This window comes from Equus przewalskii, chromosome X (assembly GCF_037783145.1).
Source record: "Equus przewalskii isolate Varuska chromosome X, EquPr2, whole genome shotgun sequence".
Lineage (NCBI taxonomy): Eukaryota > Metazoa > Chordata > Mammalia > Perissodactyla > Equidae > Equus > Equus przewalskii.
Genome location: NC_091863.1, coordinates 82627554 through 82655107, shown reverse-complemented (window position 1 = coordinate 82655107; position 27554 = coordinate 82627554). Strand labels below are relative to the sequence as shown.

General features: G+C 39.2%; 2 protein-coding genes across 2 annotated transcripts in view; both read right to left on the bottom strand.

The window, feature by feature from the left end:
• Positions 1 to 23161, bottom strand: part of GPRASP1 (G protein-coupled receptor associated sorting protein 1) — a 46199-nt gene extending 23038 nt beyond the window's left edge. The window contains exons 1-2 of the mRNA XM_070605030.1: positions 23092 to 23161; positions 21270 to 21326 (exon numbers count right to left, since the gene is read on the bottom strand). The gene's annotated coding sequence lies outside the window, so the exon portion shown is untranslated. The remainder of the gene's footprint in view (positions 1 to 21269; positions 21327 to 23091) is intronic.
• On the bottom strand, positions 18468 to 23098 carry ARMCX5 (armadillo repeat containing X-linked 5). The gene is made up of 2 exons (XM_008542434.2): positions 21270 to 23098; positions 18468 to 19284 (listed from the first exon to the last, which is right to left on the bottom strand). The coding sequence occupies exons 1-2, from the start codon at positions 22713 to 22715 to the stop codon at positions 19276 to 19278; spliced, it is 1455 nt and encodes a 484-aa protein (XP_008540656.2). The 5' UTR covers positions 22716 to 23098; the 3' UTR covers positions 18468 to 19275.
• Positions 23162 to 27554: the final 4393 nt, after the last annotated feature.

The following is a 27554-nucleotide window of genomic DNA, read 5'->3' as shown; positions in this document are numbered from 1 at the left end:
AATGCATGGACAAATAACTAAGGAAAATACTATAAGCACAAATGAGAATATTGACAAAGAGATAGAAATTATAAAAAGGAACCTAACAGAAATTCTGAAGCTGAAAAACAAACTGAATTTAAAAAGTCACTAGAGGGCCACAACAGCAGATCTGATCAGGCAGAAAAAAGAATCAGTGAACTTAAAGGCAGCACAATTGAAATGACCAAGTCTAAGGAAAATAAACAAAAATGAAGAGTGTATTATTTAATTTTCATGTATTTGTGAAGTTTCCAATTTTCCTTGTCCTATTGATCTTTAGCTTCATTTCAATGTGATCAGAAATGGTACTTTGTATGATTTCATCCTTTCAAAAAATATCAAGGCTTGTTTTATGGTCTAACATGTGCTCTATTCTGGAGAACGTTCATTGTGCACTTGAGAAAAATGTGTATTCTTTTGTCATTGAGTCGCATGCTTTGTATATGTCTATTAGATCCAATTGGACTATAGTGTTGTTCAAGTCCTCTATTTCCTTATTGCTCTTCTGTCTGATTTTCTATCCGTTATTAAAATTGCGGTACTAATATCTCTGTTAGTGTAGAACCATCCATTTCTCCTGTCAATTCTGTAAATTTTTGCTTCACATATATTGAAAAGCTGATGTTTCATGTGTATGTTTATAATTGTTAATATCTTCTTGGTGAATTGACCCTTTTCTCAATATATAACGTACTTTGTCTCTTCTAACAATTTTTGACTTTTAAGTCTGTTCTTCTGATATTAATATAGCCATACCAACTCTCTTTGGCAACTATTTAAATGGAATATTTATTTCCATCCTTTTACCTTAAACCTATTTGTTTCTTTAGATTTAAAGTAAATCTCAGGCTGGTAGCATATAGTTCACTCATGTTTGTTTATTCCTTCTGCCAATCAATGCCTTTTGATTGTGGAATTTAATCCATTTACATTTAATGAAATTACTGATAAAGATGGACTTACTTTCGTGATTTTGATTTTTTAAATATATGTTTTATCACTTTTTTTGGTCCCTCATTCCCTCCATTACTATCTTCTTTTGTGTTTAGTTGATTTTGTGCATGGACACATTTTGATTCCAGTCTCATTTCCTTTTTGTATATTCTATAGATTATTTTTCTTTTGCTTACCATGGGGATTACATATAACATCATAAATCTATAAAAATTTAATTTGAATTTATACCAACTTAACATCACTTGCTTACAAGAACTCTATTCCTGTTCATCAATTGGAAGATTGAACATTGTTAAGATGTCAAATCCAAGTTATTACCTGTGCTTCTAATCTACCAGCTGTAGATGGGAGTTTCCAATGACCCTCTCCTTAGGTTAGATTAATTTGCTAGAGCAGCTCACAAAACTCAGAGAAACATTTTCCTTACTAGTTTACTGGCTTTTTACAAAAAGATATAACTCAGGAACAGCCAGATGGAAGAGATACATAGGGCAAGGTATGGAGAAAGGGTGCAGAGCTCCCATGCTCTCTCCCAGAGCTCCAATCTCACAGAATCTCCATGTGTTTGCCAACCCAGAAGCACTGTGAACCCAAACCTTTTGGGTTTTTATGGAGGCTTCACTACATAGGCATGATTGATAAAATCATTGGCCATTGGCAATTGATTCAACTTCCAGCACCTCTCCCCTTCTGGGAGGTGGTGAGAGGTTGGATTGAAAGTTCCAACCCTCTAACCACATGGTTGGTTGCCCTGGCAACCAGCTACCATCCTTAGGTGCTTTTGAGAAGTCACCTCATTAACATAAATCCAGTTGGGATGGGAAGGGGCTTGTTATAAATAACAAGACATCTATTTCACCTTAATGGCTCTGAGGTAGATTTTAGGAACTGAGTACAAGAGACCAAATATTATGACAAAACATGCTCCCATTGCTCTTATCACTGAGGAAATTTCAAGGGTTTTGGGAGCTGTGAAGGAATTGTGGACAAAGACAAAATATACATGAGAAATATATTTTGGTCATCTGAATATTTATATTTCTTATAAATCACAATATCATACAAAGCTTGCTACAATAACTACAGTAATCTAAACAGTATGGCCCTGGCATAAAGATAGACATATGAAGTAGTGAAATGGAATAGAAAGCCAAGAAAAAAACCCTTGCATATATGGCCAAATGATTTTTGACAAAGGTACCAAGACCATTTAGTGGGGAACACAGTCTTTTCGAGATATGGTACTGGGAAAACTGGATATCCACATGCAAAAGAATGAATTTTGGCCTTACCTTAAACCATGTACAAAAATTAACTCAAAAGGGATCAAAGACAAACTTAAGAACTAAAACTTTGAAACTTGTAGAAGAAAATATGGGCAAGAACTTTATGGCATTGGGTTTGGCAATTATTTCTTGGATAAAACCCTAAAACATAAAAAAAATAGATAAATTGGACTTGTCAAAATTAAAAACTTTTGGTTAACTAATATTTGACAAGGGAGCCAAGAATACTCAATGGAGAAAAGACAGTCTCCTCAATAAATGGTGCGAGAAAAATTGGATATTCACATGCAAAAGAATGAAACTAGACACCTATCTTACACTACTTAGAAAAATAAACTCAAAATGAATTAAAGACTTAAGTGTAAGACTTGAAACCATGAAACTCCCAGAAGAAAATATAGGAGTAAAGTTCCTTGACATAGATCTTGGTAATGATTTTTTGAATATGACATCTAAAGCACAAGCAACAAAACAAAAAATAAACAAGTGGGACTAGATCAAACTAAAAATCTTCTGCACAGCAAAAGAAACCATCAACAAAGTGAAAAGACAACCTACAGAATGGGAAAAATATTTGCAAACCATATATCTGATAAGGAGTTAATATCCAAAATGTATAAAGAACTCATACAACTCAACAGCAAAAAACCAAGTAACCCAATTAAAAAATGCACAAAAGATCTGAACAGACATTTCTCCGAAGAAGATATACCAAATGCCAACAAGTACATGAAAAGGTGCTCAACATCACTAGTCATTAGGGAAATGCAAATTAAAACTACAATGGAATGGGGCCAGCCTGGCGGAGTAGTGGTTAAGTTCGTGCACTCCATTTCAGTGGCCTGGGGTTCGGGGATTTGGATCCTGGGGGCAGACTTACACACTGCCCATCAAGCCATGCTGTGGCGGGGTACCACATACAAAATAGAGGAAGGTTGGCACAGATGTTAGCTGAGGGTCAATCTTCCTCAAGAGAAAAAGAAACAAATCTACAATGAAATATCACCTCATGCCTGTTAGAATGGTCATCATCATCATCAAAAGCTGGCATGGATGTGGAGAAAAGGCAAACTTTGTGCACAGCTGGCAGGATTGTAAATTGGTACAGCCACGGAAAACAGTATGGAGAAACTAAAAAAATTAAAAAATATAACTACTATATGATCCAGCAATTCCACTTCTGGGAATATATCCAAAGGAAACAAAAACAAATTCAAAAAGATACTGGCACCCCCTTGTTCATGGCAGGATTATTTACAATGGCCAAGACATGGAAACAATCTGTGTCCATCAATGGATGAATGGGTAAAGAAGTTGTTGTGTATATATATATACACAATGGAATATTATTCAGCCATAAAAAATGAGGAAATCCTACCATTTGTGACAACATGGATGGACTTTGAATGCATTATGTTAAGTGAAATAAGTAAAACTGAGAAAGACAAATACTGGATGATCTCATTTATATGTAAAATCTAAAAAACAAACAAACAGACTCATAAAAAAGAGATCAGACTTGTGGTTACCAGAGGCAGAGAGTTGGGGAAGGGGAAATTGGAGGAAGATGGTCAAAAGATACAAAGTTCCAGTTATAAGATAAGTACTAGGGATGTAATGTACAACATGATGACTATAGTTAACACTGCTGTATGATATATAGGAACTTTGTTATGAGAGTAAATCCTAAGAGTTCTCATCACAGGGAGAATTTTTTTTCCTTTTTTCTTTCCTTCTGTCTTTTCTTCTTAGTGTATCTATATGAGAAGATGGATGTTAGCTGAACCTATTGTGGTAATCATTTCACAATACATGTAAATCAAACCATCATGCTGTACACCTTTAACTTTTAAAATGAACAAACAAAAAAAACACTTTTGTACATCAACAGATCCTTTCAAGGGAGTGAAAAGGCAACTCAAAGAATGGGAGAAAATACTTGAAAATCATATATATGATAAACAGCTAATATCAAGACTATATAAAGAATGCCTAAAAACAACAACAAAAGACCAAACAACCCTATTTTTTTTTGAGGAAGATTAGCCCTGAGTTAACATCTGCTGCCAATCCTCCTCTTTTTTGCTGAGGAAGACTGGCCCTGAGCTAACATCCATGCCCATCTTCCTCTGCTTTATATGTGGGATGCCTACCACAGCATGGCTTCACAAGCGGTACCATGTCCGCACCTGGATCTGAACTGGTGAACCCTGGACCGCCGAAGTGGAATGTGTGAACTTAACTGCTGTGCCACCTGGCTGGCCCCAAACAACCCTATTTTTAAGGGTAAAGGCCTTGAATAGACATTTTTTCAAAGAAGATATACAAATGGTCAATACGCACATGAAAAGATGCTGAACATCCCTAGACTTTAGGGAAATACAAAGCAAAAACATGAGATACAACTTCACACACACTAAGATGGCTATTATGAAAACACAGAAAATATCAAATGTTGGGAAGGATGTGGAGAAATTGAAACCCATGTGCATTGCTGGTGGGAATGTAAAATGATGGAGCTGCTTTGGAAAACAGTATGGGGGTTCCTCAAAGAATTAAACATAGAATACTATATGTTGTAACACTTCCACTTCTAGTTATACACCCAAAATAATTGAAAGCTGGGACTTGAACAGATATTTGTACAACCAGTGTTCTTAGTGGCATTACTCGCAATAGCCAAAATGAAACAACCAAAATATCCATTGATAGATGAATGAATAAACAAAATATGGTATATACAGACATATTACAGAAATATTATTCCGTCTTAAAAAGAAATGAAATTTTGATACATGCTACAATAAGAATAAACTTTGAAAACATTATGCTATGTGAAACAGCCAGTCACAAAATAAATACTGCAAGATTCCACTTATATGATGTATTTAGAGTTGTCAAATTTATAGAGATAAAATTAGGATAGTGCTCACAAAGGGCTGTGGGGAGTGCCAAGTTATTGTTTAACGGATATAATGTTTCAGTTTGAGATGATAAAAAAGTTCTGGAGATGGATAGTGGTGATGGTTGAATGACAATGTGTGTACTTAATGTCACTGAATTGTACACATAAAATTAGTTAAGATGGCAAATTTTATGTTATGTGTATTTTAGCACAATTTAAAAAAACATAGAAATGTACAACACAAAGGGTGAACCCTAATGTAACTAGGGACTTTAGTTAATAATAATGTATCAATATTCATACATCAATTTTAACAAATATACCACACTAATGCAAGATGCTAATAATATGGAAAGCTGTGAGCGGGGAAGGCGGGTGGTGGGGGAGAAGAAGTAGTATATGGGAGTTCACTGTACTTTTTACTCAATTTTTCTGTAAATCTAGACTGCTCTAAAACATAAAGTCAAATAATTCTTTTAAAAGCCAGTATTACTGCATTTTTGTTTTGTTAAACCTTGTTTTTTCTGCTGTATTTTAAAGGCCAAATGCATAAAACTATAATTATAAATGCATGTTAACGAACACACAATGTATAAAGATCGAATTTGTGACAGTAGCAACATAAACAGGAAAGCAGAGTTGTAAAGGAGCAGAGTTTTGTATACTATTGAAATTAAGTTGACATTAATTCAAACTTGAGTGTTATATACTTAAGATATTACATATAATCCCTAGAGTAGCCACTAAGAGAGAAAACTAAAATACATACAGAAAAGGAAACAAGTAAATTAAAATGGTACACTAGATAAAATGCCAAATTGTTTTGCATAATGGCTGTACCAGTTTACATTCCCACCAGCAACGTGCAAGGGTTCCAGTTTCTCTACATCCTTGCTAACACTATTATCCGTATTTATAAAGAACTATAGACATCTAGTGAGTGTGAAGTGGTATAATTGTGGTTTCGATTTGCATTACTCTGAAGACTAATGATGTTGAGAATCTTTCCATGTGTTCATCAGTCATTTGCATATCTTCTTTGGAGAAATGTGTATTCAAATCCTTTCCCTATTTTTTTATTGTTCTATTTGCCTTTTTATTGAGTGGTAAGAGTTTATTATATATTCTGGATACGGAATCTGTAACATTTGTCTGATTTGCAAACATTTTCTCCTATGCTGTGAGTTGTCTTTTCCCTTTATTGATGATATCATTTGAACCATGTTGCTAATTATAAAGCCAAATTGAGTAAGCCTAATGTTTTTGCTCTGAGAAGCACTGAAGGAAAATACTTGTTATTCATTATATTAATCGTCAAACCCTGTTATTGATGTAACGGAACCAAAACTTAGGTTACTCAAGATATCCATGCCATTGGTTGAGTGAATCCCTGCAACTCTAAGGTATGCCGGTAGATTCAGCTTTTGGGTCAAAGATTCCAGAACAAAATTATATATTTCACAGAAATTTGATTGATCAAAATTGACTTTTTGCTTCAGTCACAATGGAAACCTATCTGCATATGCTTCTAGACTGGTAAATGAAGCAGATATTTTAAAGACTCTGGAATAAAGAGGCTGACTCCATTTTTTGATCTTTGACTACTTTTTGATCTTTGAAGCTTTTAAGCCTTACCCCTCCTTCTCCTCTGTCCCACATATAAGTAAGTTGATAACTTTCCCTTCTGCCCCACAAATGGGCAAGCAGAACATAAAACCAATGTTCCCCCTCCTTAGGCACTGGTGGGAAGTTTAAACCACATGGAGGAACCCTCACCCTGGACCCATCTGCTAGCCACCATAAAACCGCAAGGATGCCTCCTTGTCCCACTCTTTCAAGCCATTTTTTTTTAAAGATTTTATTTTTTTCCTTTTTCTCCCCAAAGCCCCCCGGTACATAGTTGTATATTCTTCATTGTAGGTCCTTCTAGTTGTGGCATGTGGGACGCTGCCTCAGCGTGGTTTGATGAGCAGTGCCATGTCCGCTCCCAGGATTGGAACCAACGAAACACTGGGCCGCCTGCAGCGGAGTGCGTGAACTTAACCACTCGGCCACGGGGCCAGCCCCTCAAGCCATTTTTGGATCTGTCTGAAAGCCATTCTGCTCTACCCAGAAAGTCTCATTATGTGAGTAATAAAACTTTTCATACTGTCTTGGTGTGTGTATGTGTGCCATAATCAGTCTGACATCTGAATCAAATTTTGGGTGATAGTGTATTCTGTCTCAGAGGGGTGGCCACAACAGTCCCCAGAAGAAAATATTCTTTTCTGCACAATACAGGCATAGAACTGTTTCTTGTAGAATGAAGAGAAAGGGAGAGAGATTGTAATTGTAAAGTTATTTAATCAATAGAGTTGTTCACCTAGGCTATCTTTGGAAATTTTAATGATATATTTCAAGACTTTACAATTTATATATACACCAAAATAATGACATTAATGGACTTATGTAAATCATAAAAGTTCCATCATTCTTCGTATACCAGAAAAATCACATTATTTTAAAAGGAGTCTCAAATGAAAAAGGCACGACCTTTGAGCCATTTCCTGTTTCTTACCCAGTAGGGATTTACACACCAAGGAATGACATTCAAGTAAGTTTTTGTTTTTCATCTCAGACAGGTTTTGACTCAGAAGAAATTACTATCTATTTAGGAAAATTGAAGGATGATAGTGTGCCCCTCTCTAGGAGCTTTTTTGTACTTGGTCACTGGCTCACTGAGGAATGAATCATTAGCTCTGGACAAGGATTTCTCACGTAAGGTGCTTCAGAGAGTATAAGTCACTTAAACTGTGTTATCTCAGCGAAATAAATCTGTCCTGGAGAATAAAAACTACTGTTGTAGAATTTCTAATTTAACATAGGGTCATCTTAGTGCAATCAGATTGTGGAATTTGATGTAGCACCATATAGTTCTAATATCTAGAGATCAGATCACATGTTTGCACTCATCCATTTTCTCCCTTTTCAACCTGGAGTTCTGTGTGCCCGACTTTCTTCTCTGGTGAATAAATCAACCCCCCAAAATGACATTAACACTAGCCAGGTCTAGACATGTTTGAAAATTCTTCAAATCTCACTTTAAAGAGAGAGAAGAAATTTTCTTACCCAAGAAAATGAAATTTCATACTTAAAGAGCCTGCTCCCAGAGCTGCGGGTCCTCAATTGTGTTGGTAATGATAAGATACCACTAATTACGAATGAGTACATCAACAAAAAATGTGTTGAGTATATTTTTAGAAAATAAACTGTGAAATTTCATTTTTCTAAGGAATTATCCTGTAGTATGAAGATGATCAACTAAGTTGTTCTTAACATCACAAAGATAAATTGAGCTTTTAAGAAAAGCTTGGTAAACTTACAACTGAATTTAATCATCTAACAGAATTTTAAATTATCATTCATTATCACACTAATTATTGATGATTTATATAATCTGAACAGTGTCTTAACATATTTGAAACAAAAGACTATAAGATCTTGTAATAGTAAACTCAAATTTATTTGCACTGTGAGAATTCTTATCTTTTCTTTACATATCAGGGATTTGTGAATATTAAGTTCATGCAAAAAAACATGCTTTTCTCTTCAGACTTTTCCTTAGCCTCCACAGATTGATAACATGCATTTAGCTGCCTACAAATTGATTTGCATTCTTAAAGGAGAAATTCATATTCCTGATCTGATTTTTTTCGGTGAGTTAAGGGAGCTTATATATGTTCTTCAACATTAGTAAAAGGTAAATTAAAACAAAGAGATACCATTTTTCATCCATCAGGATAGCAGATATGTTTAAATATGCAAATACTCAGAACTATTCGTGGATGTGTGGGGAACCAAGAACTCTGATATACTGATAGAACATAAAATAATATAATCCTTTTGTAAGGAGATTTCAAATATCTATTAAAATGAAAAATCCCTATGACCCAGGAGTCTATTTCTCAGAACCACCGACAGAAACAAAAACGATATTGCAATACTGTGAAATACAATACAGCACTAAGAAGAAAGAAAGAGATATATATACTTAGATGAGAAAATGTCTAAGACATACTTTTAAGAAAAAATGTTGCAGAATAACACATATACTGTGATAAAATTTAAAATTTTAAAAAACCCTCAGAACACTTGAATATATTTGTATGTAGGCAAAGCATAGAACTTTTCTATGGAAATTGGCAATATGGGTTGCCTCTAAGAAGGCAACTGGGATAGGAATTGCATTCAAAGGGGTCTTTAACTATATTTATGATGTTCATTTTTTTTTGAAATCAGAACATATTAAGTTATTATATTAGTTTCGACTTGAGAGGCCAAATAAATATCAATTCTCTTCTCCCACCCATGTTCTGGCCAAAATGAGGAAAAAGAATAAAGCAGGCAGTGATGTCAACAACATAGTAGCATAGAAATTTCTAGTGCTTGACCCCTTCAGAAATATCAATTTGAATAACTATCCATGCACAAAAGTACCTTTATAAGACCCAAGGATTCCAGGTGAAAGGCTACAACACCTGGGTGAAGCACAGAAATAAAAAAAAGGCATATTGAGGAGGGTAGAAAAGGTAGATTTATATTACTCCCATCACCTCTCCCCTCAAGACCCGTCAGCCCAACATGAAGAAAGACACCCTCCCCATGGAAGGTATCTGACTTCACTATAGACTCCAGAGTCAGACTGCTCCAGCACAAGGCTGACTCTTGTGTCTCTAGGTGGCTCTCTGCAGGTTCCCACAAACCCAGGCCCCCAGATCACTGTGGCACCTACCAGATCCACAGCTCCAGGCATCTCCCATGATACCAGACTTCCAGGCAACTCCTGCAAACCCAGTGCTTGCTGGCAACAGTGGCCCCAAGTGGCTCCCATGGCCACAGGCAGCTTCAAAAGCATCAGGCTCCTATGAACACAGGCCCCTGACTCACCCTGATGCCTGTCAACTCCCACAGCCCTAGGTGGCTCCTGTGGCACAAGGCTTCCATAGGGCTTCCATGAACCTAGGCTCCTGTTCCACCCCAGTGATAGCAAGCTTCAATGGCCCGGGGCAGCACCTGTAGACCCATGCTCATGGCAGGCTCCTGCAAACCTGGGTTCCTGGCTCACCTCAGTGCAGGCCAGCTCCTGTGGCCCCGAGTGGCTTACACGGCCCAGGCTCCTAAGAGACTCCTGTGAACCCAGGGTCTCAACACATCCCTGTGCTTGCCAGCTCCTGCAGCCCTCAGTGGCTCCTACCACTTGAGGCTCCCAATCAGACACTGTGAACCCAGGCTCCTGGCTGGGCCCAGTGCCAGGCTGACTACTGCAGACCCAGACTTTTGACCTACCCAGCACCAGACTAGCTCCTGCAACCCCAGTCCCCCAGTCCACCCCAGGGCCAGGTCAGCCCCCACAGACCTAGACTCCAGACCAGCTCCTACAGAGCCAGGCTCTTAGCCTGCCCCAGCACCAGGCCAGCCTCTCTGGCCCAGCCTCAAGGACAGCTCCCACAGACTCAAGCACCTGTCTTGCCCCAGCACCAGAGCAGTAAACATTGGCCCAGCCTCCAGGCTGGTTCCTATGAAACCAGGCTCATGGTTCCTCCTAATACAGGACTAGCCCCCATGGACTGAGACACTTGGCTCACTCCAGTGGTTCCTGGCACCTAGCAGGTCCCAGTGAACCCAGGCTCCATGCCTGGGTCTGGACCCAGACAGCAGACTGGTCCCCATGTACCCAAGCACCAGGCCTGCCCACTTGCTGACCCAGGCACCAGACCCACCCACTCAAAGAATCCAGCAGAAAGCCCTCCTATGGACACCACCAGATGGCCCACCTAGAATCTCTGAGCAGGCTGATTGGTGATGGGCTTTGCTTGCAGAAGCAGTCTATAAAGATTGGAAGCGGTTCTAATTCCTCAAATGCACAGGCACCAAATCAAGGCCATGAGGATCATGAATAATCAAGAAAACTTGACTTCACCAAGAGAAACTAATAAAACACCAATGACTGACCCTACAGAAATGGAGATCTATGAACTGTCTGACAAAGAATTCAGAATAATCCTCTTAAAAAAATTCAGTGAACTACACAAAAACACATAGACAAGTAAATGGAATTAGGAAAAAAATGCATAAACAAAATGGGAAGCTCAAAAAAGATATAGACACCATTAAAATAAAAAGAAGAAATCCTAGAATTGAGGAAGATATTGAATGCACTGAAGAATTCAAAAGAGAGCTTCAATGACACACTCAACCAAGCAGAAGAAAGAATTAGAGAACTAGAAGACAGGTCATTTGAAATCTTCCATTGGGAAGAGTAAAAAGAAAAAACCATGAAAAAGAATGAAGAGACTACATGAATTATGAGACACCATTAAAAGAAAAAAATCGCTGCATTACTGGAGTCCCAGAAAAAGAAGAGAGGAAGAAAGAGGTAAAAAGCTTGTTTAAAGAAATAATGGCTAAGAATTTACCAAATCTGAGGAGAGATTAGGATATACAAGTTCATGAACCTCATAGGTCAACTCAAAATTCAAACCTAAAATGAGCTTTTCTAAGACACATTATAACAAAACTGTCTAAAGTCAAAGATGTTTTGTCTTTGTCAAAGATAAAGAGAGAATCTTAAAAGCAGCAGAGATAAGAAGGTTGTAACTTATAAGGGGACTCTTGAAGGGAAATACTTACTAGAGGATTTCTTGGTAGAAATCTAGCAGGCCTTGAGAGAGTGGGATGATATATTCAAAGTGCTGAAAGAAAAAAAACTTGCCAACCAAGAATACATTACTCAGCATAGTTGTCTTTCAGAAATGAAAGAGAGATAAAGAATTTTCCCAAAAAACAAAAGATGAGGCAGTTCATCACCACTACACCTGCCTTAAAAGAAATAATGAAAGGAGTTCTTCAAGCTGAAGATAATAGGAGGTAAACTTGAAATTGCACAAATATGTGGAAATTAAGCAACACACTCCTGAACAACCAATAGAACAAAGATGAAATCAAAACAATATCTTGAAACAAATGAAAATGGAAGCACAACCTGCTGAAACTTATGGATATGACAAAAGCATGTCTCAGAGGGAAATTTGTAGTGATAAACCCTTGTGCACTGTTTGTAGGAATGTAAATTGGTTCAGCCACTATGGAAAACAGTAGAGATGTTCCTCAAAAAATTAAAAATACAACTATCACATGATCCAGCAATCCTACATCTGGGTATATATCTGAAGGAGATGACATCATTATCTTGAAGAAACATCTGTATCTCCAAGTTCACTGCAGCATTATTCACAATAGCCAAGACATGAAAACAACCTAAGTGTCCATCAACAGATGAATGGATAACACAAATGTGGTATATATACTATGGAATATTATTCAACCATAAAAATGGAAATCCCACCTTTTGGAACAAGAAGGATGGACCTTGAAGGCATTATGCTAAGAGAAATAAGATAGAGAAAAACAATGTATGTTCTCATTTATGTGTGGAATCTAAAAAAACTGAAGTCATAGTAATAGAGTAGAATGGTAGTTGTCAGGAACTGGGGGTGGGTGAAATTGGGAGATATTGCTCAATAGGCACAAATTTCCTGTTATGAGATGAATATATTCTGGGGATCTAAAATACATCATTGTGACTATAATTAACAATATAAAAGTTGTTAAGAGAGTAAATTTTAAATATTATCAACACAAAAAAATGGTAATCATGTCAGGGGATGCAGGTGTTAACTAACCTTATTTTGGTAATCATTTCATAATATATACGTGTATCAAATCGTCATGTACACCTTAAACTTACATATGTAATATGTAAATCATATCTCCATAAATCTGGGGGAATAATAATAAAGCAGATGAGAGATAAACATATAATCTTTGTTACTGACAAATCTGATACAGATGAATGTGACTTAGAATTTCGGGCAATAGTGTTCCTCAAAATAAATCCCAGAATTTGATAAAATATCCTACCCAATTAGAAACTGTGCACCTATTCCAACCTACACTTGAAAACTTATGTTATAGAGAAGCAGAGTAGGACACAATCCTTAGTGGGAAGACATTCTTCCAAAGAGAAACAGAAGAGGGAAAGACAAGAGTAAGGGTGAAGGCACAGAAATGTCAGAGTTGTTATTCTAATGAAGGTTCCCAATGCATGGAAGAATACATCAAAAGTAGAAAAGGAGCATTATTCTGTAAGAACATGTGTAAATAAAATATTTAGAAAATTTAAATTGTCCTTTTTCCTTAGGGAAGATGGGGGTTTTGGTTACCTTGAGAGCAGAGTTTCAGTAGAGTAGTAGAGAAAGAAACTAGATTGCAATTGTATGAGGACTGAGAAAAACATGAGAAAGCAGAAAAACAAATGTGGAAAAGTAGAAAGCATTGTTGTGAAAGGGTAGAGAAAGATAGGGTGGTAGTTAGAAAACTTTGTGGAGATAGAGTTGGGGAAATGATTATTTTCCTTCTAATGGGAAAAATAAGTATATTTCCCACGCAGATACGGAGGAACCTATAGATAGAGTGGAGTTAAAAATAGAGTGGGGATAATCAGGAAGGCAAAGTCTCTAAGAAGAAGCAAACATTGACAGAACTGACAGGAGAAATAGACTGTTCTACAGTAACAGTCGGAGACTTCCAACGTCACACTGAATAATAGGTAGAACATTTGGACATAAGATCAAAAAGAAAATAGAGGACTTGAACAGTGTTATAAATCACCTAGACATAACAGACATATATAGAACACGCCACCAAACAACAGCAGAATACACATTTTCTCAAGTGCATGTGGAACATTCTCCAGACATGTTAGGGCACAAAACAAGTCTCAGTGAACTTAAAATGACTGAAATCACATGAAGTATCTTCACCGACCACAGTAGATAAAGCTAGGAACCAACGCCAGAAGGAAAACTGGAAAATTAAGAAATGCAGAAATTAAACAACATACTCTTAAACAACCAATGGGTTGGAGAAGAAGTCACAAGGGAAATCAGAAAACACTTAGAGATGAAAGAAAACAAAAACATAATATATCAAATTTTATGGGATGCAGCCAAGGCAGTGCTCAGGGGGAAATTTGTAACTGTAAATGTCTGAATTAAAAAATAAGAAAGATCGGGGCCAGCTCAATGGCGAAGTGGTTAAGTTCACATGTTTTGCTTCGTGGCCCAGGGTTTGCTGGTTTGGATCCCAGGTGCGGATCATGGGTGCGGACCTATGCACTACTTATTAAGCCATGCGGTGGCAGGCGTCCCACATATAAAATAGAGGAAGATGGGCATGAATGTTAGCTCAGGGCTAATCTTCCTAAAAAAAAAATAAGAAAGATCTCAGGCTGGCCTGGTGGGGTAGTGGTTAAGTTTGGTGCACTCTGCTTTGGTGGCCTGGGTTTGCAGGTTCAAATTCCAGGCACAGACCTATACCACTCATCAAGCCATGCTGTAGCAGAAACTGACATACAAAATAGAGGAAGACTGGCACAGATGTTAGCTCAGGGCCAATCTTCCTCACCAAAAAAAGAAAAAAAAAATAAAGATCTCAAATCAATTACCTAACTTTACATCTTGAGAAACTAGAGAAAGAAGAGAAAACTAAACTCATACCTAGCAGAAGGAAGGAAATAATAAAGATTAGTGTAAAGATAAACAAAATACATACTAGAAAAAGAGTAGAGAGAATCAATAAAACCAAACGTTGGTTCTTTGAAAAGAGTCAACAAAATTGACAAACCTTTAGCTAGACTAACAAAGGAAAAGAGAGAGAAGACACAAATAACTAAAATCCGAAATGAAAGTGGGGACATTACTACCAATTATATAGAAATAAAAAAAGATTAAAAGAGAACGCTATGAATAACTGTGTGCCAACAAATTAGACAAAATCGACAAATTCCTAAGTACACACAAATTACCTAAACTGACTCAAAAAGAAATAGAAAATTTCAACAGAACCATAAACAGTAAAGAGATTGAATCGGTCATCAAAAACCTTCTAACAAAGAAAAGTTCAGGACCAGATGGCTTCACTAGAGAATTCTACCAAACATTTAAAGAAGAATTAACACCAATCCTCAAACTTTTCCCAAAAATAAAGGAGGGAACATTTTCCAACAAATTCTGTGAAGCCAGCATTACCCTGATACCAAAGCCAGAAAAAGATATCAGAAGGAAAGAACATTAGAGATCAATATTCCTTATAAACCTAGATGCAAAAATTGTCAAGAAAACACTAGCATATCCAATCCAATAGCATATTTATAGGATTATACACCTTGACCAAGTGAGATTTATCCAAGGAATGCAAGGGTGGTCAACATATGAAAGTCAATCAATGTAAAATACCACTTTAATACAACAATGTAATACATCACTTTAATAGAAAAACAACAACAAAATACCCCCACATGATAACCTCATTTGATGCAGAAGAAGGCATCTGACAAAATCTGACACTCTTTCATGATAAAAACATTCAGAAAATTAGGCAGAGAAGGAAACTTCCTTAACACGATAAAGGGCATTTACGAAAACCCACAGCTAACATCATACTCAATAGTGAAAGACTGAAATCTTTCTCTCTAAGATCAGGAACAAGACAAGCATACCCATTTTCACCACTGTTATTCAACATTGTTCTGGAAGCTCTAGCCAGAGCAATTAGACAGGAAAAAGAAATAAAAGGTATTCAAATAGGAAAGGAAGAAAGAAAAGTATTTCTATTTGTAGATGACATGATCTTATATATAGAAATTCCCAAAGAATCCATAAAAAAAGCTGGTAGAGTTAATAAATTCAGCAAAGTTGCAGGTTCCAAGATCAACACACAAAAATCAGTCATGTTTCTATATACCAGCAATGAATAATGTAAAAAGGAAATTAAGAAAGCAATTCTACTTAAAATAGTATCTACAAGAATAAAACATCTATGAATAAATTTAACCAAGGAGGTGTGAAAGACTTGTACACAAACTACAAAATATTGCTAAAAGAAACTAAAGATTTACATAAATGGAAAGGTATTCTGTGTTCATAGATTGCAAGACTTCATATTGTTCCGATGGCAATATCCCCAAAGCAGTCTACAGAGTGAGTGCAATCTCTATCAAGATCTCAGTGGATGTTTTTGTATAAATGGAAAAGCTAATCCTAAAATTCATGTGGAATGGAAAGGGATGCAGGTTAACAAAAACAATCTGGAAAAAGAAGAAAAAGTTGGAGCACTTACACCTCCTGATTTCTAAACTTACCACAAAGCTACAGTAATTAAAACCCTGTAGTACTGGCATAAAAATAGACATAGAGATGAACGGAATAGAATTGAGGGTCCAGAAATAAACCAACATGTTTATCACCAATTGATTTTGCCAAGGGTGCCAAGAATAGACTATTCAACAAACGGTGCTGAGGAAACAGGATTCCTATATGCAAAAAATGAAGTTGGACCCTTTCCTCATACCATATGCAAAAATCAACTCAAAATGGATCAGCAACCTAAATATAAGTTAAAACTATAAAATAAAATTCTTGGGCCGGCCCCATGGCCAAGTGGTTAAGTTCGCGTGCTCTGCTTTGGTGGCCCGGGGTTTCACCAGTTCAGATCCTGGGCACGGACATTGCACCACTCATCAGGCCATGCTGAGGTGGCGTCCCACATAGCACAACCAGAGGCACTCACAAGTACAATATGCAACTATCTACTGTGGGGTTTTGGGGAGAAGAATAAAAAAAAAAAAGAAGATTGGCAATAGTTGTTAGCTAAGGTGCCAATCTTAAAAAAGAAAAAAACTCAGAAAAAAACAGGAATCAATCTTTCTGGCTTTGAATTTGGCAATGGATTTTTAGATATGATACCAAAAGCACAAGGAACAAAAGAAAAAATAGATAAAATGGACATGATCCAAATTAAAAACTTTCATGCATCAAAGGACATCAATAATATCATAAAAAAACCCCTACAGAATAGGAGAAAACGTTTATAAATTATATGGCTGATAAGGGATTTGCATCCAGAATATATAAAGATCTACTACAATGCAACAACATAAAGACAAACAATTCAATTAAAAAATGGGCAAAGAACTTGAATAGACATTACTCCAAAGATCTTCTATGCAAATAGACAATAAGCACATAAAAAAATGCTCAACACCATTAGTCATTATGGAAACGCAAATCAAAACCACAATGAGATACCACTTCACACCTACTAGGAATAGCTATTTAAAAAATGGAAAATAACAAGTGTTGGTAAGGATGTGGAGAAACTGGAACCCTTGTACGTTGCTGGTGGGAACATAAAATACTGCAGCTGCTGTGGAAAACAGTTTGGCAGTTCCTCAAAAAGCTAAACATAGAATTACCATATGGCCCAGCAATTGTACTTCTAGGTATATATTCAAAAGAATTGAAAGCAAGGACTTGAACAGACACTTGTACATCAATGTTCATTGCAGTATTATTCAAAATAGCCAAAAAGTGAAAACAACTCAAGTGTCTATAAACAGATGAATGGGTAGACAAAATGTGGTGTATACACACACACACACACACACACACACACAGTGGAATATTATTCAGCTATAAAAAGGAATGAAGCTCAGATACATACTGCAACGTGGATAAACTTTGAAAACATTATGCTAAGTGAAATAAACCAGACACAAATGGACAAATATTGTATGATTGCACTTAAAAGAAATATTTAGAATAGGCATGTTCACGGAGAAAGTAGACTGGATTACTAGGGGCTGGAGGGAGTAGGGGAATGGGGAGTTATTTCTTAATGGTTACACAGTTTCTCCTTTGGGTAATGAAAAAGTTTTGGAAATAGATAGTAGTGATGGCTGCACAACACTGTGAATACAATTAATGTCACTGAATTGTATACTTAAAAATCATTAAAATTACCACTTTCATGTTATATATATTTTACCACAATAAAAAATACTTAAAAACATGTTGAAAGTGATGGACCATGAATGCTTAGTTGGGTAGGGAATGAAGATAAAGCAGGAAGTGGCCAACACAAAGGGAAAAAGCAGAAGAAGTAAGGGACAGGGGTGACTAATAACACTCAAATTTAAGTTGGGGATGGGCAATGTACTTTAGTAGAAGTTGTGCGGGGGTACAGAGTTACAAAATGGTTACATATGCTAGCTCCTGATTCAAATTGCAAAGGTGTGAATCTCAGCTCTGCTACTAACCAACTCAATGAGCTTGGCCAAGTTATTTAACCAATCAGTATCTCAGCTTTCTCACATGTAAAAAGTGAGAAATAGTGGATAACGGTACCTACTCCATGGGGATGTTTCAGAAATTAAATAGTTAATACAAGTAAAGCACATGGAACAGTATCTGGTACATAGTGAGCACTTAATAAATGTATAAATGTTAATAATTATTATTACCATACATAATAAAAAGTTCAGATTTGAAGTCAGACACTCTCAAAACCCAAGCTTCCTCTTCTATGCTAACTGTCCCTAAACACAAGCTCTAACTTACTAATAAGACTCCAAGGTGTGGTATAAAGACAAATGATAAAACAGAGGAGTAAATAAAAAACTATGGAAATGAAGAAAGAGCTATTAATTCCAACATATGGACAGGGAAGATAAGGGTGTGAGGGAAGACTTCAAAGGGACCCAGCATTTGAGCTGAGCCTAAAAGAATGAATAGTTTTCCTACAGGCGGGAAAAGGATTTCAAAGGCATTGCAGGACGAGTGAACAGCATGAGAAAATGCACAAAAGTAAAGAAGTGCATAAAATAGTCAGGAAACAACAAACAGTCCAGTGTGGCTTGAACATAGGTCACATGGTGGGATACAAGGGGGAAAATGGAAAGGTGCTGAAGGGTACAGAGCCTTGAAAGCCTTGCTAGGGAATCTGGTAATATTTTATAGATGAACTCCCACTGAAAGTTCCTCTTTCAAAATTGAGGGCATGGTAGAGGGTCAGTGGGTGCTAATAGTTCAGCTGTGCTGTAGGAAGATCACTTGCTTTGCTTCACGACAGGAAAGATGAGAAATCCACAATGATTTTTACCCCCAGGCAGCAAGATTTTAAGACAAGTAACATCTGGATGAGCCCTGATACTGCATGGGCTTATCTTGATTACTTTTCCTGAAAAGAGATGAAACAAGAGATGAGTAACAGGGTTTTGACTTCAAGCACACCCCAGGAACAATTTGACAAATGACTCTGTCTCCCATAATTCCTACCCAAGGAGAGACCATCAGCTTCTTGCTTTGACAAAAATACCTACATACTCCAAAATCACTCTTTTCTTTAGCTGACAGAAAATTCCATAGCCATCAACTGATTGTGTGCTCCGTAGGGCATTTGAGACACAGAATATTTCCAAAGGGGCTGGTTCAATTGTATTGTGATGATCCCCAACTCTGAAAGCAGTACCCACAGCTGAATGCGAGGCTATGGGAGTTCTGTGGATTACAAAATAAGTCATAAAGAACTTCAAAAGTCATCTAAGTTGTAACTTCATTTTGCAAAAAGTCTACCTGCTTTTTTTTACCCTTAATACACAAGTGTGGCTGGTTGTCCTTCATTTTAACTCCTATATGCATGAAAGATAGGTTCAGACCCAGCCTTAATAGAAATTAAACTAGGGAGAGCTGCTAAAATTAGGGGTACATGACACCTTGTTGGGATTTTTCAGTTTTAGGCCTTCCCCTAAATACATAAAAAGTTAGGAGAGAGGAATTTCAATAGAAAGACCTGTATTTGTATACCGATTCTAATATCCATATTTACCAATTCTGGGCAGTAAAGGAAAGAGGATAATTACAGCAAAGTAGGAAGAGGATAGGAGATGCAGAGGTGACCCAGATCCCAATCTATACTCTGGCATTCTATGGCAGAAACCCATGACCAGAATCTAGCTTTCGTTAAGTATAAACAGGAGCAGCTGAGGTAGTATAGACAACATGGCTTCAGTTCTGTAAAATAAATAGTCAGGATAGTGGGATTAGGGGAATTAATTCCTTCCAAATCACACACTCCTAAAGAACTTTGGTATCCTGTGGCTGTCTCACAGAACTGATCTCTGACCAGAAGGGAACAGCATAAACAAGGGGCTGCCACCAAGGATAGGTGGCACCTATCCTTTAGACACCAAGTCCAAAGCATTGTCCAGCAAACAAAAGCAAGTATGAGAGTAAATGGTCACCAAAGCAGGATAAATGAGACTATCCATGACGTAGTTTCTGCAGTTGGCTCCCAGAAAGACCATCCTCTGAGGCCCACGTCTATGGGGGAGGGAACCTCAGATGAAGCAGTAAACCATCTACCCTGGATGTTGAGGGCACCGTGGGGCTGGGTCCTTTCAGAATCACACTTCCATGGCTTTGCTTAATAGGGATGAGAACTAGGAATCCTCTTGGAGGTTAAAAAGATTCAAGGTATCCTGATGAGACATCCTATGTGAAAGGCTGAGCACAAGTTCTGGAACTCAAACTGGAATGAAAGCATCTGTGTTCTCTTACTCCTAAGTCTGTGTCCTCACCCCTTTCCCCAGATCTGCCCAGATGTCAGCTAGTAGCACAGTCCTGTCTTCTTGTACACAGAGTGATTCTACTCCTTGAACATGTTGAAACTAAAGGAACCATCAATGTGAACTTGTTTGTTTGTACCCTTCTACAGACAGACAGGGCTCTTTATCATCTTTGTGTTATTTGTGCTTTATCTCTCTGACTAGATTTCAACTGAAGAACTAGGACAATGTTTTCAACAATTTTAGCATGCAACTTTATTAACATTTAAATGAAGTCTCAAATGAATACACATGTCAATAAAAAGGACAAATATAGCTTTCTCAGGACGAATATGTTCATTATCAGGTCATGTTGCAGAAATACTAAAAATACCCCAATTTATATAGCACAATAAATATCAACAAATATTTAAGCTCTCAAGATCATTTGGTATCCATAAAAGTGACTCCTTCAATCAACACAGATAACATGAATATTGAACTTACAGTTACAATATGCATTGGTTTCATATTACAACACCAAAAAATTGTTCCAGCCTTTGTGAGAACATACAGCTATTCAGAGTTTGAGTATTAATCGTATAACTTTATCTCTCACCTCAGGATCACTGTGCTCTGCTAAGTCTTGGAGTTTCCGACCAAACTCTTTTGCTTCCTGGAATATGGAAATAAGCTCAGATTTAGTGAACTCTTCCTTGGTAAATAGCTTCACCTTCTTTTTGAACTGGAAATTTATATTCTCAAATATTTCAATGATGTTAAGAATATTGGCCTTTGACTCATTCTTGTTAAATGGTGCAACCAACGATGACAGTACTTTGGCACTGATCAGTTCTCTTGTATTGGCTTGATTTTTAGACAAGCGCAAAAACACTTTTAAAACATAAAACTTGGTTTTGACACTCCCCTTGTTTAACAAGATGAGGAAATCTGGAATGTAATTGGCAATCAAATGGTGGTCCTCAAATTTCACACTCAGGTGCACTAATAATTTTAGTCCAGCCAGTTGCACAGGGGAGTTCAATGGATAAGAGATTATGTCCTTACAAACTTGACGTATGTATGACTTTTCTGTGTTTGGTTCTTCAGAAGACTCAGAGCTGTCATCCACCATATTTAAAGCTCTAGGGCGTTCTTTAACATTTGGATTATTGACAAAATTTTCAATCATAACAGTAATACCTACATCATGAATTATATCTTGGGTAAATGGATAAGCAGGACTGATGCCCATTATCATCGTAGCTATTTCATGAATGAAAGGATCCTTAGTTAACTTAAGTAGGGCAACGAGTTTATCAAACTCTTTAGGCTCTAAACTAAAGTCACGTGATTTACAGCGGCAGGCTCTTGGATTGGGCCCATATTTTTCCCTATACCTAACCTGTTTTTTTATCTCAGCTAAGGTCTGGAAGTAAGGCCCATTATAGGGTGGGATCTTAGTCAGAGGCCGAATCCCCAGAGGAGTTTCAATCAAAGTCTCAACCAGAGTCCAATTTCCTTCTGGAGGTAAGGATCGCTCCCCTCCCTCTATTGGGACCAGGACACTATACCTGGCTCTTGACCACGCTGCAGCTTTTTGCTTTATAGTAAGTTCGGGTTTGGGTGTGGGCTTGGGCTTTTCCTGGATCTTAGGTAGAGGCTTATAAACTTGAGAAGGGGTCTCTTCCTCAGGCCAGAACCAGGATCCTACACTAGGCTCTTCTCCACTCCAGAACCAGGAGCAGACGTTTTCTTCATCCTCATCACCGGACTTGATTACAACATCAGCTCCGTCCCCAGCCCTGAACTTGAGGCTGGCCTCTCTCCTTCTCTGGGGCCTGGACTCATTATTGGCCTTATCACCAGCTTTGGCAAAGGACCTGATATTGGCTTCACTTCCAACACCAGCCTTAACTTCACACTTGGTCACAGCACTGGACATGGGCGTGAACTTTGACTTGGTTTGGGGAACTATATCAGGTTCTGCCAGGGGTTTTGCCTTAGCCTCAGCCATCACTCTAGTCTTAGTCATAGCTTCCATCTTGCTCACTTCCTTTGTCATAGCCACAGCCTCAGTGTAGGTCACTGTTTGTGTCCTGGCCACTGCTCCATTTCTAGCCTTGGCCTGGGTCACTGGTTGTGTTTTCGGTTCTGCCTCAGCCACTGCCTTGTCCTGGATCTTAGCCTTGGCTCTAGTGTTGGCAGGGCCACTGATTCTAGATTTCAAGCCAGCCCTAGTCCCTCCTCTGCCACTGCCATAGTCTTGGAGCCAGTCATGATCCAAGTTAAAGGCAAGTTATATACCCCAACCCCTGTCTCAGCTTTGACTGAAGGTCTGTGCCAGGTTGATGTTTTCCTACAAAGTCCCGTAGTCACTCAGCTCTCTTTTCAACTATAGGCTCTGCCAATAATATAAACAACGTGCAGAAGAAGCTCACTCAGGGAAGGGAAGAATAGCTGTGGGCCTGAGTGCAGCTCTGTGGAGGGTGGTGGTCTTCAGCCACTCCAAGGCCACCAGATCTGCCACTGAAGTTGGACCTAGGGGTAGAGAAAGAAAATGGGGCTTTGAGTCTCTTCCAATTTTTTTCTCATTTTGATTAGCACAGAGAGGCAAGAGAGTATAGAAATTCAGTGCTAAGTGGGAGAGGTAGACACTTAGCAAATTCTCCCTTCATTTCAGCTCCCTACAACTCCAGGTACTACTAATCTTCTTTCCAGACATAAAATAGGAGTATGGAAAGGGGGAAAGCCGAATGGGAATGAGAGAGACTGAGGAATCCTTCGTCTGGCTCTGTACCCCTGCTGGACCCAAGCATATTTCCACTAACTCATTCTACAGGTCTACTGAGGAAGTCTCCACACTCATTCATACCAACCTGAACTAATCTGGAGTAATTTTCTTCTCCCTTCCTTGCTTCCAATGATGACAAGCCCTATGGCAACCTACAGGCAGATCTATGGAGAAATAAACAGGAGGATATGGAAACTGATTTCTTGATAGACAGACCTTGGTCCCTGGTCCCTATATTTGTAGTTTGTCTGGTGTTTCCTTCCTTCTGGTAGCTTTGCCCCATTGCCCTGCTTCAAGGCTGCTCCTCGTCCTCTCTTGCTTAGTTCAGAATTGGACTGGGGTAAAGCATAAGAATAGGAAAAGCAAGTGGCAAGTGAGAAAAGCAGGTGTCACCCTTCTATACCCCTAAAGCTTACAAAGACTCCAAACTAAATCAGGAGGGGATCAAACATGTGTTAATAAACTGGCAAAAGAGGAGATAGAACTCTCTAGTGTCAATTATCCCTCATCCCTCTACCCTCACACCAAACTTAGACACAGGGCATTTTTCTCTTCTTTACTATTTCCTAGCTTCAATTTGGATTGCCACTTACAAACCTTCACAACACCTGAGAGTTGCACAGACCTAGGGACAGATCTAGAGAGAGATTTACAAACACAGAGATAAATAAACAGAGACACAGGAGACAACGGAGACGGAGTCCCTGGTGGAGATCAGCACCTAGGACACCGATCCTTTGTAGATACACGTAGCTTTATGCCAAAATTTTCTACCTTCCCTTCCCCCCCAATCTCCAAGTTCCTCTGCTCCATTCCCAAAGTCTGACAATTCCCCTGCAGAGACAACTCAAATATCCCTGCAAAATAGTGGTGGTGTTAGTAAGGATGGAACGCTCAGACAAGCCATGGAAGCGAGCTGGGAAATCACTAGAAAGTATTATTTCCAAATTTCATCTAATTCCTTATGTTTCCTTCCTCTTCCCAAAACCTATCATTCTCTGCAACACAAGGGGAGTAAGGGAGGACTGTTTGGAAAGCTGGCAAAAAGATTTGAAGTTCCCCCTAGACCCTTACCTGCTCTATTCTTAGCTATTTACCATCTCCAAGCACTGCCCACTCTACAGAAATTAGGCTAACTTCCTTTTTCTTATCCCCTCCCCTTGATGTCCGCTGCCCCCTGCAGATCTTTACAGAAACGTGGAGTACCGCAAATTTAGGAACATACCTACACAAATTAACGCATGATACACACCCAAAAGACCAAATGAAAAGACAGAGGGAGAGACTTGGTTATTAATGGTCAGACTAGTAACCAGGACGAGACCCTTTTCTAATCCACAGCCTTGACTATCAAACACTTACAACCTCCCTCTCAGAGCTCTCCAGACAACTATTCTCCCGGAAAGAAGCAGCCCCTCCTCCTATTATATAATCCGCCATTTCTCCGCTAGAAGCCGCTACTATACTCCTTTCCCTTCCCAAACATGGTCGGAGGTGGGGCGAGTGTCTGGAAATCAAGCTGGCGAAAGGCAGATCATTTTAAATTCATCGTTGTATGCCACTCAAATCACCCCCGTCCCTCTCTCCCTCTCACCGTCCGCGCCCCATGACCAGGTCCTCTATCCCACGTTCATCTCTGATACCCATATCCACACTCCCAAGCAATGCCCGCCTTCTCACTGACCTGCTCTGCTTGGATCAGAGGCAGTTTTCTCATTTCCTTGCCTCAAGGGGTGCCGTGCCCTACAGAAAGAGGGACGGACAGTCAGATGGGCAGAAGGACACGAGACAATGGCGGCGACTGTGTTTAGGGATTGGCCCGGCACCTGAGATTTAGGACGAGATACCCGCTTTATCAGTTTAAGGGCCGTAACTGGCAAACGATTGTCACTTTTTGATATTCCCTTCTTTACGTTCCCAGGGCTCCTTAGGGACCTGCTCCTGGTGACTAACAGCTACCTTTTGCTCCGCAGACTCTGCCTTGCCACGTCCCCAGTACCAAAATCGACAGCGGGAGGAGCTAGAGTGTGGTTTAAGGGGATCCGGCCTCCTGGAAGCGGAGTGATACCGCGCTTCGCATAGCACCGCTTTTCCCTCCGTCGCTGAACTCCGCCCCGCCCACCCTGGCTGTTTCTAGTATACTGAATGGGCAGGGGCGGGATCTGGATATAGAGGAAGCAGGGCTGGACCGAGAGAAGCAGACTAATAACAAAGGTATTAGTTCCCCTCTTTTAGGATCTCCCCCCACCAAGCCTACAGGATTTTTCCCCCTGACGTGTTTACGAGCTTCAGGCGGTGGCGGCAGTGAATCGGCTTGTCTGACTAGGCGGACGGATACCAAAGCGTTTCGCTTACACACTCCCCTCTCCAAAGCCTTAGGCCCAGCGTAATGGGCGGGTTGGAGGAAGGCGCCCAGGTAAGAAGGTCAGGAAAGAGGCACAAGACTGAGAGAGGAGGATAAATTTTAATCTATCTCCAAAATTATGTGTCCTCTCTCTGAGAGAAGCCCCTCCAAGCCGCCTTCCAAGCACTCAGTTTTCTACACGAAATGGGCAGTGTTGGCGCGGGGCGTCTGGAAAGCGGCTCTAATTTGACTTGTTGGTCAATATTAAACACCGTGGTGTTTTCTTGTTCCTCTCCTCAAAGTGTCTTGTCCTTATTGCCTACCATATTTGTTGCACTGAAATAATCGAAGGTAATGTGGGATAAGGAAATAGGGAAAGCAGAGATGGATGGAGAGACACATGTTAATACCAAACTACCCCTGTGTGTACGTGACCCTTTCTTAGGCCCTGCTTCCCCTGCTGATGCCCACGATATTTTCCTCACCTAAATATGCAGAGGCCTGAGCGTAGACATGAGGAAAAATCTCCGTGCTCATGGGAGAGGATTAGTACTCAAATATCTTTGTACCCGTGAATCACCTCCCGCTCTGTCTCCACTACCCCCTAAAATGGAGGATGAAGAGGAACAGCGTTAGGAAAGCATCACTAAAGTGAGAACGGATTAAACGCCAAACTATCCTGTTGCGAGCCCCTTCCAGGCATGACCTACCATATTTTCTGCACGAAAAGTCAGGTGGGTAGAGGAGGTGTCAGGAAAGCAGGCAGGGAGAGGAAAGGTGATTTAAAGCCAGACCGCCCCCCGAGGTTCGGCGGGGGATGCCCTCCCAAGTTATTCTTTCATTGCTTCTGGAGAGAGGTGGAAGGGGGTCCCTTGGAGGCCTCACCATTGCCCACTTCCAGAAGAAGGCAGACCCTGACCCTTAACCCGAACGAACAAACCGCTGGTCTGCGCCCACAGTCACTCATTCTTTCTGCCACACTGCTTTCTTTCTCATTCGAAATGGTAACACACTGGACGATTTCACGGTCCCCACAGTTGCCCAAGAAAGAGGCCTTTCCCTGACAGGACCCACACCGGGTCGTACAAGCTTCTTTCTCTGTTGCCCCACAGCCAAGTGTCAGGCACCAGATAGGGCTTCTCCTGGCTCCTCATCCGCTGTTCTCTCTAAGGAAAAGGAGCACTATCCCTACACTTCTCAAGGCAGATCCTGGCTGCTCTCCTTACTCCTTTTCTCTCACCATTAAATTCTACCTAACGAATTCTCTTTCTCCCTGAATATATAAAATCTTTTGACTTTCCACTTGAAGTAGTGGCAGGAGGGAGTTTGAATTAGACTGTAAGTTCCATGAAGGAAGGGCTCTTTTCTCAATCTTGTTCACCACTGTGTCCTCAGTGCCACACATAGAAGACAGAGTGGTCTGTGAGTAGCTGAAAGAAGTGAGGGGCCATTGAATCATGAGAATTCTATGATCCATTCTGTTGGTTGCAGATCAATGTCTACCTATAGGTGTGTCTTTGTCTTTGATGTCTGTAACCCCAGGGCTTAGCCCAGAGTCTTCCACACAGGAGATGCTCTCTATATAATTTTTCCATAGAGAAAGGAAGCAAGGATTTTTAAAAATATGTTTTGGCAAGAAACCTAGGGTATCTTAATATCTCCTATTGTAAAGAACATTTTGGGAGCTATTTGTAATTTGGATTTGATATTAATGATTTGGGTTTTTTTTCCTGTCTTCTATTTATGCTTAAAACTATACCTTACTA